This window comes from Mesitornis unicolor, unplaced genomic scaffold (assembly GCF_000695765.1).
Source record: "Mesitornis unicolor isolate BGI_N332 unplaced genomic scaffold, ASM69576v1 scaffold13082, whole genome shotgun sequence".
Lineage (NCBI taxonomy): Eukaryota > Metazoa > Chordata > Aves > Mesitornithiformes > Mesitornithidae > Mesitornis > Mesitornis unicolor.
Genome location: NW_010168686.1, coordinates 8785 through 21338, shown reverse-complemented (window position 1 = coordinate 21338; position 12554 = coordinate 8785). Strand labels below are relative to the sequence as shown.

The 12554-nt window shown below is 39.1% G+C and overlaps 1 protein-coding gene across 1 annotated transcript; it reads left to right on the top strand.

Annotated features, from left to right (window-relative positions):
* Positions 1-4636: 4636 nt before the first annotated feature.
* On the top strand, positions 4637-12004 carry CEP128 (centrosomal protein 128kDa; the record flags this gene model as incomplete). The annotated part of the gene is made up of 6 exons (XM_010179110.1): positions 4637-4783; positions 6199-6285; positions 6993-7119; positions 8551-8672; positions 11122-11213; positions 11932-12004. Coding segments are annotated over exons 1-6 (648 nt in total), but the record flags the coding sequence as incomplete, so codon positions are not given.
* Positions 12005-12554: the final 550 nt, after the last annotated feature.

The window sequence follows — 12554 nt, the reverse complement described above, 5'->3', positions numbered from 1 at the left end:
CGGAAGCCAGGGAAACAGGAGGCTTGGCTGTCGGCGTGCCCGACACCGTTCTGGGGTTATCCCGCTGCCCCCGGGGCTTTCACGGTCCTGTCCGGGGCGAAATATCCAGGAGGCCCTCAGGGGGAGGTCAGGTGTCAGTAATGCTCGATGGATGCGCGGCAGGAGCGGGGTTTCCAGCTTATTTGTGATCTGTGAGAAGGAACCGTTGTCAATGTCGTGGTGCTGAAGAGTGCCGGGATCATGGTGTCTCAAGTTGATCATAAAATGTAGTACTGGTGCCTGAGGGCGTGATGGAGCGCTGTCACCGCGTTAGAGCGCCTTCCTGGCTTTCTGAAAAGTTCTCCTGGCTCAATTAGAAGCACTGAAGGGAAGGGCCTTTCAGGTGTCCTGTTGTCCCTTTCTGAAACGCCTGTCGGGTTTTTTTTTGTCATGCTCAGCCTTAACTAGAAGGCTTCAAACGTGCCTTTAGCACTGTTAGTTACCTACTGATAGATTGGTCTCTGTTGTAGCACAGACTAAAGACACTTGAGAAGTAATCAGATTGTGTAGGCTCAGTTAATCTTTTCTTACTTGAGCTGGAGTACTTGCTGTGGAGACTGACTGCTTTACTGCGTGTTTGCTGTACCCTGCAGATGTCCTAACAAGAGAGTCCTCCCTGAAACTGAAATGCCGTATTATTTACAGGGAAGGAAAATACTGAGTATTAGTGGCTTTGATTCAGTGCAAGAAAGGTTATAATGTGTCTGGGTTGACTAAAAACCAGCGAAACACTGATCCTGCTCTGGCAGGGGTTGGACTAGGTGATCTTTCAAGGGCCCTTCCAACTCCTAATATTCTGTGAAAGACAAATGATTCTCACTGCCAAGTAGGTTGTATCATCAGGTACTGAAATCAGTCTAGGTTTTTGAAAAAAGTCATAATAGGCGCTTTTTTTGTTGTTTAAATTAATAGGCTAATGTACATACAGAGTATTTGTACAAATTTCTACTTCTTTATGATATTTTTTTTAAATTTCAAATGAAGCTTCTCTAATTCCTTTAAAAATGAGGATGTTGCTTTATATGAAACAAAACTTCTTCAACTTAAAAGTACATACGGTTCCTCTTAGGTTGCTCCTGAGAACAAAGAGGAATGCTACTTAGCCATAAATAGAAAGTTTTCTTCAGACAAAACGCCTTCCTGTGTCTAGCATTTCCTTTTCTGTTTACCCTGTGTATTAGCCTGTCTTCAGTGCTTTGGCCAGCCTGTTTGAGCCTATTTTTGGACAGCTGAAAGCAAACCTATTAATCTTTTCTGCTATAAGTCTTCATTTCCCTTTTGTTTACCATTCATTCCCATCCTTAATTCCCTTTTGTTTCCCGTTTTCCCTCCAGTGTCATAGCTTTTCAGTAGTTGAGGGTCTTATGGCTGAGTCATTTTTCAGAGCAATGCTTTCAGCAGACGAGTCAACTGCTGGTTTTCATGAATTTCTATCGGTGCCTGTCTCTTTTCTGTCATTACAAGTTGCCATACCTGTGGTACGTATAGGCCCATGTTCAGAGGCCCACTCTCAAAGGGGTTTGAGAAATTTTTCATGATTTAGTTCCCATCAGCTGAGATGCAACTCTTAGAATTCTGCTGGTTAACGTCATTTCATCTGAAAATGAGTTAAAACACTTTCTATCATTTGAATGTTCTTACATATCTCATTGTTCTTAATTTTGCTGTCTAGTTGGGAACCCCTCAAAAGCCCTCTTTCACTGATGTGAAACTGGTAATGTTATAAGTGGTGTTATTTCTGGGCTCTCAGCTTCTAGAAAGAAATGTGCCACGGTGGAATTAGGAGTTAAGCCTAATCTTTCACTTGGAGCTGGTTGACTTGCAGACAAGCTATGTGAGTCGCTTAATGTGAGGTTAGTTTTCTAGCTCTTGTGCATGCAGTATTGTACATATAAAGGAAATCCAACATAGACTTTTCTGCCCTGTTTGGGAAGGAAAGAGAATTTGCTTCCTGCAAGACTGTGAATGGACTTCTGAAAACTCTTAAGTTGCCAAAACAACATTTACTAGGACTTTGTAGCTGAGGTAATATGTGACAGACACAGAATGTTAACCCTTTGCTATGATCATTAAAATTAACTGTGTTGCCACTAGAAGAATGATAGTAGGCAAAATATGCTGATACGTAGGTCTATGAACAGATGAAGAGTAGATTCCTGTGGATTTAATGTCTCAGGGTTGAGTTTCTGATCCCTAATAAGGCTGATCTTGTGCTTAATTCTAAGTATGCCCATTGCTCCCTTTACTTGGTATCTTAAAGTTGTTTTCACAAAATGCTTTGAAACTGAAAACCTTGTTAAGCTTGGAGGAAATCGATCACTGAATCAGTTGCTTATTGGGTTTCGAGTGATTATGCTGCTTGTCGTGCTTGCTAAGATCAGAAAGATGTTTTAGCCCAGAGAATTGACACTGTAGTTAAAGAAGGAATTCGGAATTGAGAGAAGTCTCGTTTCATGCCTGCCGGTGATACCTGCGGTCTGCGTGCTGCAATGTGGATCTTGCTGATGAGGCCCTTGTAATGACTGAGGGGAAAATACACTTTGTTGTAGCAATGTGCAGAACAAACAACAGACTAAGTTGTTTGGATTTTTTTTGTACTGAATTGTGATAAAGAAGTCTATTATTCCCTGTTGTTATTTCTACCAGTGTTTGTTTTACTTTTCACTGTCTTTGAAAATACCCCATATTTTCTGTCTCCCAGTGCTCAGTGTTCATATTTTCTCAGCCTTATTTAAACTTTGTTTCAGCTGACTAGAGAGTGGCACTGGAATAGCATAAAAGGTACTTTAGTGAGATAAGAGGAGGGAAGATGAGGTAAATTGATCGCTTCAGAAAATGTAAGCAATATCGGTGTACTTGAGCACAGGCTGAGTGCGTTGATTTACTCTCCTTTCATGTGCGAAAGGTTTCTATCCAAGTCTGTGGGATACAAATACACACCCTTTAAAAAACTAAATAGAAAGCTCTGGAAATAAACATCAAGTCTATATAAAATACAATATAAGAATTGAATCTCATCCCTGATTTCTTTGGGAAACTTGAGCTCTAATGGCTAGAAGATTGACATCTTTACTGGGTTTTTTGGTGTTGATTGCAGGATGAAAGGGAGTTTGAGAGTTTGCCAGTCTATTTTCTCTTCTCCAAAGTGGGCTCAGACTGTCTCTCCCAAAGATGCTGTTAACACAGATCTTATGATGGTGATTCTGTGACCTTTAGGCAAACCACTGCCATATGTAACAGTTTAAGAAAAAAATCTATCTAACCTCCCTTGTTAGGGTTGTAATTTCAATCAGTTACTATGTGACCATGCTGTACCACTCACAGCTGTCTGTAGCTTTAAAAAATTTCTTTTGCTATATGTGATGATTGTTCTCCCATTTTCCCTCCTCCACCTTGCCACTCTTAAGACTCAGCAATCCCCATTCTTTCCTTACAAGCTGTATTTCTTCTGCCTCAAGTACTTTTTGAATTCTAGCCCAGTGAATTGCCCATTACAGCATCGACGCAGTAATTTGGGTTGTGTCAAATTACCATTGGATAAGAGAAATTCTATTTCACAAGTTACAAGATGTAAAGAGAGAGTCATGTTGTTTGGTGTTAGCTTTTTCTGTCTAGAACATGACATATTCACCTTGAAATACTAAAGCTCTTGAATAGTCTTTTTTTTTCTCCAGTTGGACAAACAGTGTCAGCTGCAAAGTTAATACACATATTACATCATTGGGTCACTTAATGAAAATAGAGAGTTCTCACTCGTTATCTCTTTAATGTGACACTTAATTTCTGTTAACTGCTCTGTGAGTTCTGATACTTGCCCAGTTTTGCTTCAATTTTAGGAAAGCTAAACATAGTTCATGTTTCTTTAGCTTACTTTTCTGAATATCGTGTGTGTCCAAGGGTTAAAAACAAAAAAGTGACCTCTACTGCTTCTTCCCTATTTAAAAATTTAGTTACTCATTACCACATCAATTGATTTTATATCAATGGTTACATTGTTTTGGTGTGTGGGGGTTTTTTTTTTTGATAACAGATCTTTTCCTGGAAACTTAAAATCATCTATTTTCATTTTTCCCACATATTTAAATTAAGTTGATTTAGTCTATAACCTTCTTCCGTAATACCTCCAGTTCTCCCTGAGTCATTAAGATACTGGTTCTTAGACTTGCTTTAGACTTAGTTTCTTGGGGTTATTTGTCTTAGTTGGCCCTGGCCAATCTGAATATAGCTTAGCAAGTAGCTTGAGACAGAGGGGAATGGTTGCGTGTTTTGGAGGGATAATGTGCCTTGGGCTATCGTCTTATCCTGGGTATTTAACACTTAGAAGTATAGGGGGTGCATCTTTTGATTCAGTGCTGTCCAAATGGGCTCTGCCTCTTACATCATGGCACTGCTTCATGGTGTGAACAAACGTAACAACTGAGGAGCAGTTGGAAAGTCTGCTTCCAAAGTACATCCTGCTGACCTGAACCAGAGAGGCTGATGTCAATGTATTCTGAGTCTATAAATTTGCTTTGGGAATACTGTGCAAATCGGAGACAACTGGGATTTAACATCCATTGTTTTTTTCTGGCCTTCTTGCCTAGGTTTGCAGATACTAATGGCAGTTTCATACAGTGACTCGGACAGCTTCCTTAGGGGTCGAATAGGAAGGCGGACACCTTTGAGAGCATCCCACAACAGAGCTCAGAACTGTGGTGCCGAAGAAGTTACAGAGAAGATCCATACTTTAGCAAGCACTTTACAGGTTGTCTACAAAATACAGTTATAAAGTATTTCTAGCCTGCTTTCGTGTAACATGGGGTCAAATTTTTGTTTCTGAAGTTGTGGAAGATAGTGCACTGATGGGAAACGTTGCTATCTGTGCAGACCAAAAAGGTTTTGGGAAACTTTTGAGCTGCATGTATGTGTTACACTTTGATGCAGCCACTATTTCAAACAGTAATAGAATGTTGTTAGAAACATTGACTTGTTTGGCAATACAGTTTATAAAGCCAGTGAACTGCTTAATGCCAAATAAACTTTGTCAGATTCTCACAAGAGGTGTTAATTGTTGCAGCAGGAAGTTCCAGCCCTATCTTTGTTGTCTTGTACTGTGTAAAATTTCCCAGCTCCTAATAAATTAAATATGTAGGCAGTCAATTCCCTCATTATGGAGTTTACAATTCAAATATTTTCTAGATGTGGAACAGCACAGTATTTGTAGACTTGTACGAAATCCATACCCAAGCAGGAAAAATTGTTCATCTAATTCCTGCATCTTCAGTGGAGGCAGCAGAGGAAGTCTCCGCATCTGTTTTGTGGGTGAGAGGAGGCATTTAGCTCTCTTGACACCATTTACTGCTTGAGGAGTCATCCCCATTCTTCTCTAGCTGACAGTTCTGATTGCCTAGAGTGGGTGGGCCTGGGTATTATCACTTATGTTAAGGTACTGTTTGGCTGACAATGTGTGTGGGTTTTATCTGTTTGTTTTATTTGTTTGTTGTTTTTTTATCTTTTTAATATGTGAGAAGAGAAAAATACATAAAAATGCTGAATTGAAGCTTCAAAACTTTTTAGCTGGAAAATAATCAAGCTAGAAAAGAGATGAGTTAATAAGAATGTAATCTGACTGCTTTCAAAAAGGGACTCTTTGGTATTGTCCTGTTTCTGTCTAAGCTCTTTCCAGCTGCTCTTCTGGAATTCTGATTTTAAGCTAATTGCTTTTTGTGGACCATCTGATCCAGCTCTTCATCTGGTCAAACAATGCTCATGCAGAGACCTTACTTAATGTGCTGATCTTCACACTTTTGGTTTTTTCTGTTAACTTAATTCTGTTTTACAGGCAGGTAAAGTTAAGATCTTTTGGATGAAATATTTTTCTACAGAGTCCCTGAAACTTCTGAAACTTGTTGTTTGAAGCCAAGGCCTTGCTGTTGTACTGTAAATGATAGGGTGGTTTGTTGTGGTTGTGGTTGTGGTTGTTTTTTCCTTCTCTTCAGTTGTGATGAACCTCTTCAGATTCTGGTTACTTGAATAGGGTTTTGAATGCTTACTCTTTAAAAAGCACTTGTTTATAAGAATAAATTGATAACACAATGGATAATAAAGACAACATTAATGTTTTATTAGAGGAGGCTTCTGTTTTGACTTTTCTTCCTCAAGCTTTTTTCTTTTTTTAAGGACACCAACAGAAATCTAAGACATGTTGACCACTTGCTAGGACAATACAGAGAATACAACAAGGAACAAACTGAGGCAATAGCAACTGTGAGCAACTTTCAGTTTAATCTTAACTTCTTAAATCTTTTCTTCTAATAGCATTCATAGCTGAAAACTTGGCAGTAATGGACAGAATATATCAAGACTTAAGTAGATGTAAACAGAAACTTCATGTATTTATTTAAGCAATCTGAATCAGGCTATAGTAATGTGTTATACAATGCCAGTGGCAGGTTCTCCAGCTTCATTACTTTCCTGGTTGATAAGCACCAAATAGATTGGTAAGTTGTTATACTATGCCAAGTACAAGGTGCACAGCTGAAACAGGGTATTAAGGAACATGTTTCTTTTGCATGAATGAGTGATAAGATAAAAGCTGAATTCCAGCAGGGAGTGAGATTGTGATCATACAGGTGTAGGTTTTGCTGTTTTTAGGCTGTCATTGAGCACTGCTGGTGAATAGGTCTTGCTTTGCTTGTAGGAGACATATTTTTCTCTTCAATTTTCCTGGTGTGTTGCACCACTGTTTTAAGAGACTTGGTATTTCAAGCTGCCAATATTGGAAACATGTTTTACTGTAGTGACGGGAAAACTACATGTGAGATATTGAAGAAAAGCTGCTATTAATTCATAGCTGTACTTGGTTTAAAAATAGTTTTGATTCTCTTAATGTCTTTTTTTGAAAGATATTTTATATGTATGATTTTCTCAATCAGTCTGTGTTCATATTTCAGTAAACTGTAATTTCTCTGCAGTTAAAAGAAAGACTGGAACAGTCTGTAGGTCAAGTAAGGAGCCAACGATTAACCCGAAACTCTACAATGAGAAGTGCTTCTCTCTCAAGCTTATACCCCAGTGATGCGGATGGAGAAGAAGCATCAGGTAAAATGCTTAAGGTGCTTGAGTATACTTAAATTGCATCATGTAGCTGTCGTGTGAAAAGAGGACATTAAGAAGAAAAATGTGTAAAAACAGTGGCATGAGAAGTCATCATTGATTACTTCAAAGAAATTCAGTTTAGAAATCTCAGAGACCTGCCTTAAGTTATGCAGTTGTTTATTTGGTAAATTTTTATAGCTTTCTGTTGCACTCTTTTCAACTGATATCCTGAGAGAGCTAAATAAAACATTGATTCTTTCAGTAGAGAGAATTCCTTGTCCACTGCAGGAGTTGTAGGTATATACAACTTAAAGCTAAATCCAAAAGATATTGCAGTTTCTGAAGCTTGCTTCGTAGCAACAAGAAAAGTTATAGTTTAAATGCATAAGATTATGGATCTGTGGATGGAATTATGTAAGGGTCAGTGGAAAAGGACAGATGAAACCAATGTATAACCTACAGAAAAGTAGCTTTTTCTTGTGTGTTTCTCTGAAAATTCATTTTATTTTAAGAAATGGTGTATTTGGGAGGAATATTCCTCCCAGAAGTAACATTTAATATATTTTAGTAGAAAACTCTGAAACTTTCATTTTTCTAATGTGCAAGCTGTGAAGTAATGTATTTTGAAGCTATAGTAGCTCTATCACAGAATCACAGAACGTTAGGGATTGGAAGGGACCTCCAAAGCTCATCCAGTCCAATCCCCCTGCCGGAGCAGGAACACCCAGATGAGGTTGCACAGGAAGGCGTCCAGGCGGGTTTTGAATGTCTGCAGAGAAGGAGACTCCACAACCTCTCTGGGCAGCCTGGGCCAGGGCTCTGTCACCCTCACTGAGAAGAAGTTTCTTCTCCAATTGAAGTGGAACCTCCTGTGTTCTAGCTTGTGCCCATTCCCCCTTGTCCTATCATTGTTTGTCACCGAGAAGAGCCTGGCTCCATCCTCGTGACGCTCACCCTTTAAATATTTATAAACATGAATGAGGTCTCCCCTCAGTCTCCTCTTCTGCAAACTAAAGAGCCCCAGCTCCCTCAGCCGCTCCTCATCAGGGAGATGCTCCACTCCCTTGATCATCTTTGTAGCCCTACGCTGGACTCTCTCCAGCAGTTCCCTCTAGTTTACTCTAGGTGGAGTAAAAGCTTGGGCAAATAAAATTTGAGGAAAATACCTACATATTCCTTGGAGAAACAAAGGAAACCTCTTTCTTACCTACCACGTACATGTATTTCAGTAATATTTAAGTTGGAGAAGAATCCTGGAAGAGCTAAACAAGAACTATGCCTATGCATTTCATGTGGCTTCAGTAGTTGTTTTGTCTGTAATGTGGCTATAAGGATATTGGCAAGATAAAACAGGTTTTTTGTGAAGCAAAATGAAAAATTTCCTGTAAGAAGTTTTGACTTCCTACTTATTTCTTTATTTCTTATCTCATAAAGGTAACCGTCACTTCCTGCCTACTTCTCCTCTCAGGGATTATGGAGACCCACAGGGCAATAAACATCGAAGGTGTAGATCTGCAAGTGTTCGATTTGTCAGTGAGGCAGATAATTTGAACCAGGTACAGAGCACTAATGGGAGTTGCTTCCACAAATAGACAACATGTGGTCACCAAGCTCTTTGCTTTTAGATCAAACGAGGTTATTCTGATGATGCAGCTAGGGGTGTTTCAGCTATGAGGTGTGTTTTAATGTTACGTGCCGTTCTTCATGAGGCAGTCGCCTCTTGGTATCTGTCAGTGTCTTGAGGTTTCACGCACGTCTATCATTATAGATAAAAGTGCAGATGGTAGTGATATCAAAAGGAATGTATGAAAACAACCTTTGCATGTTTTAGCCATATGTGAGAGAGAAAAATAATTTCTGAACATGTGATTAACATCTACCTACATGCTGAAATCCAGTGTGGCTATAAAGGGGATTGTTCTATTTTAGTGCTTTTGCTGTTTCCTTCAGTGTAGCTTGGATTGATTTTTGAGCCAGTTAGTTCTTCATCTTAATTCTAGGTCTGACCTGTGAGTAAGGTAATTTGACCCCATACTTCAGGCAGATGATGTGAGGAGGAGAGGATGTGTATGGCACTGGTAATTTTCGTACCCTTCAACTTGTGTTTACTTGCAGACTCTTCAGAAAAAAACAAATCACTTACTTTAATGGATAAGATTATAGGCTTTCTATATACTACAGATAGGAGATTTCAGTACCCATTTTTGCTCTTTCAGAGTGGCTAGACCTGCTTGAGTGAATCCCTCTGTGTGGACTAATTTGTCCAGGAGAAATGTATTATGACTGACACTATAGCGGCTGATTGTAAGGTGTTCGTGTTGACTTCATTAAATCAGTCTCAACTTCTAAATCATTAATTTTAAACCTAACCACAAGATGTTATCTCAGTTTTTGGGAAGTCTGAGTGCTACAGAAACTCCTAGACTTCTGTTTAACTGTGTTTCATTGTCCTTTTGGTCTACTTCTCCCACCGTTCCTTCCTCCCCCAAGATTAGTGTAGAACATAATCCTTGGAAAGAAATAATGTTATACGGAAATCTTTCTTGTTAAGCTTCCAAAAAACTTAGAAATGTTTTATTCTACTTCTAAATATGCTTATAACTGTCGTAGAAATCTCATTCAAGAGAGTTCCTGCAATGCATGCAAAATCCCTGGTTTATATTAAACAACTATGTAAGCAAATAGAGTTTTTTCCCTCTTTTGATGATAGCTATTGGTTTATTCCATATTCGTGCTTTTCAGTGAGCGAACATAGCTTTGCTCAACCATTAACTACTTTGTAGGATGAATATAGTCCTTTCAGGAATGATGGACTAGAGGCAGTCATTGATCATGACCATAGGTAGAAACTGGGGCAGAGATAAAGCAGTACTGCTTAACTAGAGCTGTGGTGTTTTCTTCTTTCTGTAACCACAGTCCCTTTATTCCCATTCTGACTGCTTCTAGCTGAGGTAATTTTCCAGCTGAATGGGCTTTTAACACATTTGAGTTTCTCAATGTGTGAGGCTCCTTCTTAGGCTGATACATTCTGAAAATAAGCTGTGTTTTGCTTAGTCTTTTGGATCAGGTTGAAATTTCTGGTTAGTCATATAAGGGAGATGGTAGTGCCAGTGTCTGAGTGTTGAGGGCAGTCAACTGGGCTGTGGAAGATCCAGGTTTAAGTCTTGGGCATAGGACAAGTGGATGTTATGGACTCGGGGTTTTCTTAATGACAACTGTGGCCACTGAGCTGTTGACAGCAGTAGGATGGATTAACTGTCACATTTTATCCCATGAAGGATAGATGGCCTATTAGGTTTTTTATTTTGTTCCCTTGAAGACTTTGACCATAGATTGGGGGCCTGCTGAATGGGGGAAAAATGGGAGGTTTTACAGAGGAAAATAGATGTTGTTTGGGGTTGGTTTTTTGGTGGTTTTTACCTCTGAAAAAAGCATTCTAGTGGAGTATGTAAAGTCTTGGGCACGGTAAAATACCTTTCCCCAGCGCTTTAATAGTTCCCAAATATATCATAATGTTCTGCTTGGTCACTTCTGATTCCATATGCCATCTTTTTATAGTAAGTTATGTAGCTGGGCAAAACTTTATTTCACTTATACTAACATTTATTAGCAGGAAATGTGTCTCGCCTGACTTCACCTGTTCAGATCTTTCAACTTGCATTGCATTAGGTTAAAAAGATGGTGCAGCGTCAGGTAACTGGAATGACCAAGCTCTGAACCATAGGAAAAAAAATCAGAATTGGGAAACTTGGTTTAGCAAATAACGTGCTGAAAATTAAACTTCAGTGAGCAAGCGTTGTGGAGGGTTGGCTGAATTAGAAGTGTGCAAGCCTCATCTACTCGTCTAGGCTCATCTGCATGAGGCGTGGAATTTTGTGACTACTTTGATTGTTTTTATCTGCTTTATTTTGACAAGTGTGTATGTAGGTATATACATATTTCTGGAATAGCACAGAAAAAAGGGCTTCTAAGCCTTGGCCTAATTTGTGTACTTTTAATTTGCAGCTGCATTCTCTCCACCAGTCCCTTCGAGATCTCAGTAGTGAACAACTTCGCCTTGGAGATGACATCAGTCGGGAGCTTTCAAGGAGAAATCGGTATAAACAGGATGTAACTCCTTGTGAAGAACAGTGTGGAAAAGACTTGTTATGCTTCTAAATAATTCTTAAACTTCTTTGTTCTTTTGTATTTAAAAGATAATATTGGGGAATTGTACAACGTGTAGATGAAAGCAGTATTGGGAACTGCTTGTTCCATATCATCTTGTGCAGTGTTTTATAAATGTAAATGACAACCATTGATTCTGATTTGTATAGTATAGGGTGGCTTTTGCTCCCTTTTTAATATGGACAAAACAAGGATGTGGGAATTTCCTTTATTACAACTTTGCTCTTTATTTGTTCTTGCTTCTGGAGTCTCTCGAGGGCAAGCTCTCATGCAGGCCATCATTTATTATTTAGGTACATACTGTCTCAACATATGGTGCTTTGTCTAATAGCAATAGCAGGAATTAGTCCACTAATTCGTAGTAGGAACTAGTAGTATCCAGAAGGATGTATTAATAATTTTGTACTTGTTGGCCTGTTGCCTAGCCTTTCAATCTAGATGCTCTGTTATCTTCACTCGAGGAATGGAAATGCCTTTTATCAATTTTCTGCTTGAGGCTGGTCTCTAACTGATGCTAGGAATTTAGAGGCTGCAGAGCAAATTGAAGTAGCATAAAAATCCAGGAGATTGCTGCTGCTTAAAGTTATCGTAGTTGATATTTAGTTTTTCCACTGTAGAATATTGTCTTACCTAATTTTTTCTATGAAGGACTGATGCTGAATTGAGGAAGACTCTAGAAGAATTGTCTGAAAAGCTCACCGAGTCCCAAAGACAAGAAACGGTGAGTGTGACTAACCTGAAAAGATGATTCATATTTAATATTCTAAGCGGGATGTGGACTTTGTTTTAATGTGTGTGTTGGTAATCAGTACCATGCATCAGTACGTATATCTGACCGTGATCTTATTTAGGCTACTATAGGTTGTTGTAGTGTTAACCTTCCATAGTGAAATCAGCAAGACAAGTTTTATATTTCAGGTACTTGTTTAAAATAGAATCATAGATTGCCAGGTTGGATCCACAAGGACCATCCAGTCCAACCTCTCAAGGTAAAAGTAAAGTTTAAATGAGTTGAGTCAGCACCCTGTCAAGCTGACTGTTCAAACTGACCAGTGCAGGGGAGTTCACCACCTGGGAAATCACCCCTGGGAGATTATTCCAATGTCAGTCACCAAGGTGAAGGATGATCACACTGGGGGACCTTGCTGAAGTGGCAAATGCAGCTAAACCACAGAAAATAAAAGCGAGGGTTTTACAAGTGTCTATGTAGTGAATTTTTTTGCTTCAAAATTCATAGTCTTGGAGAAAGCTGTTTTTTAACTTTGAACATG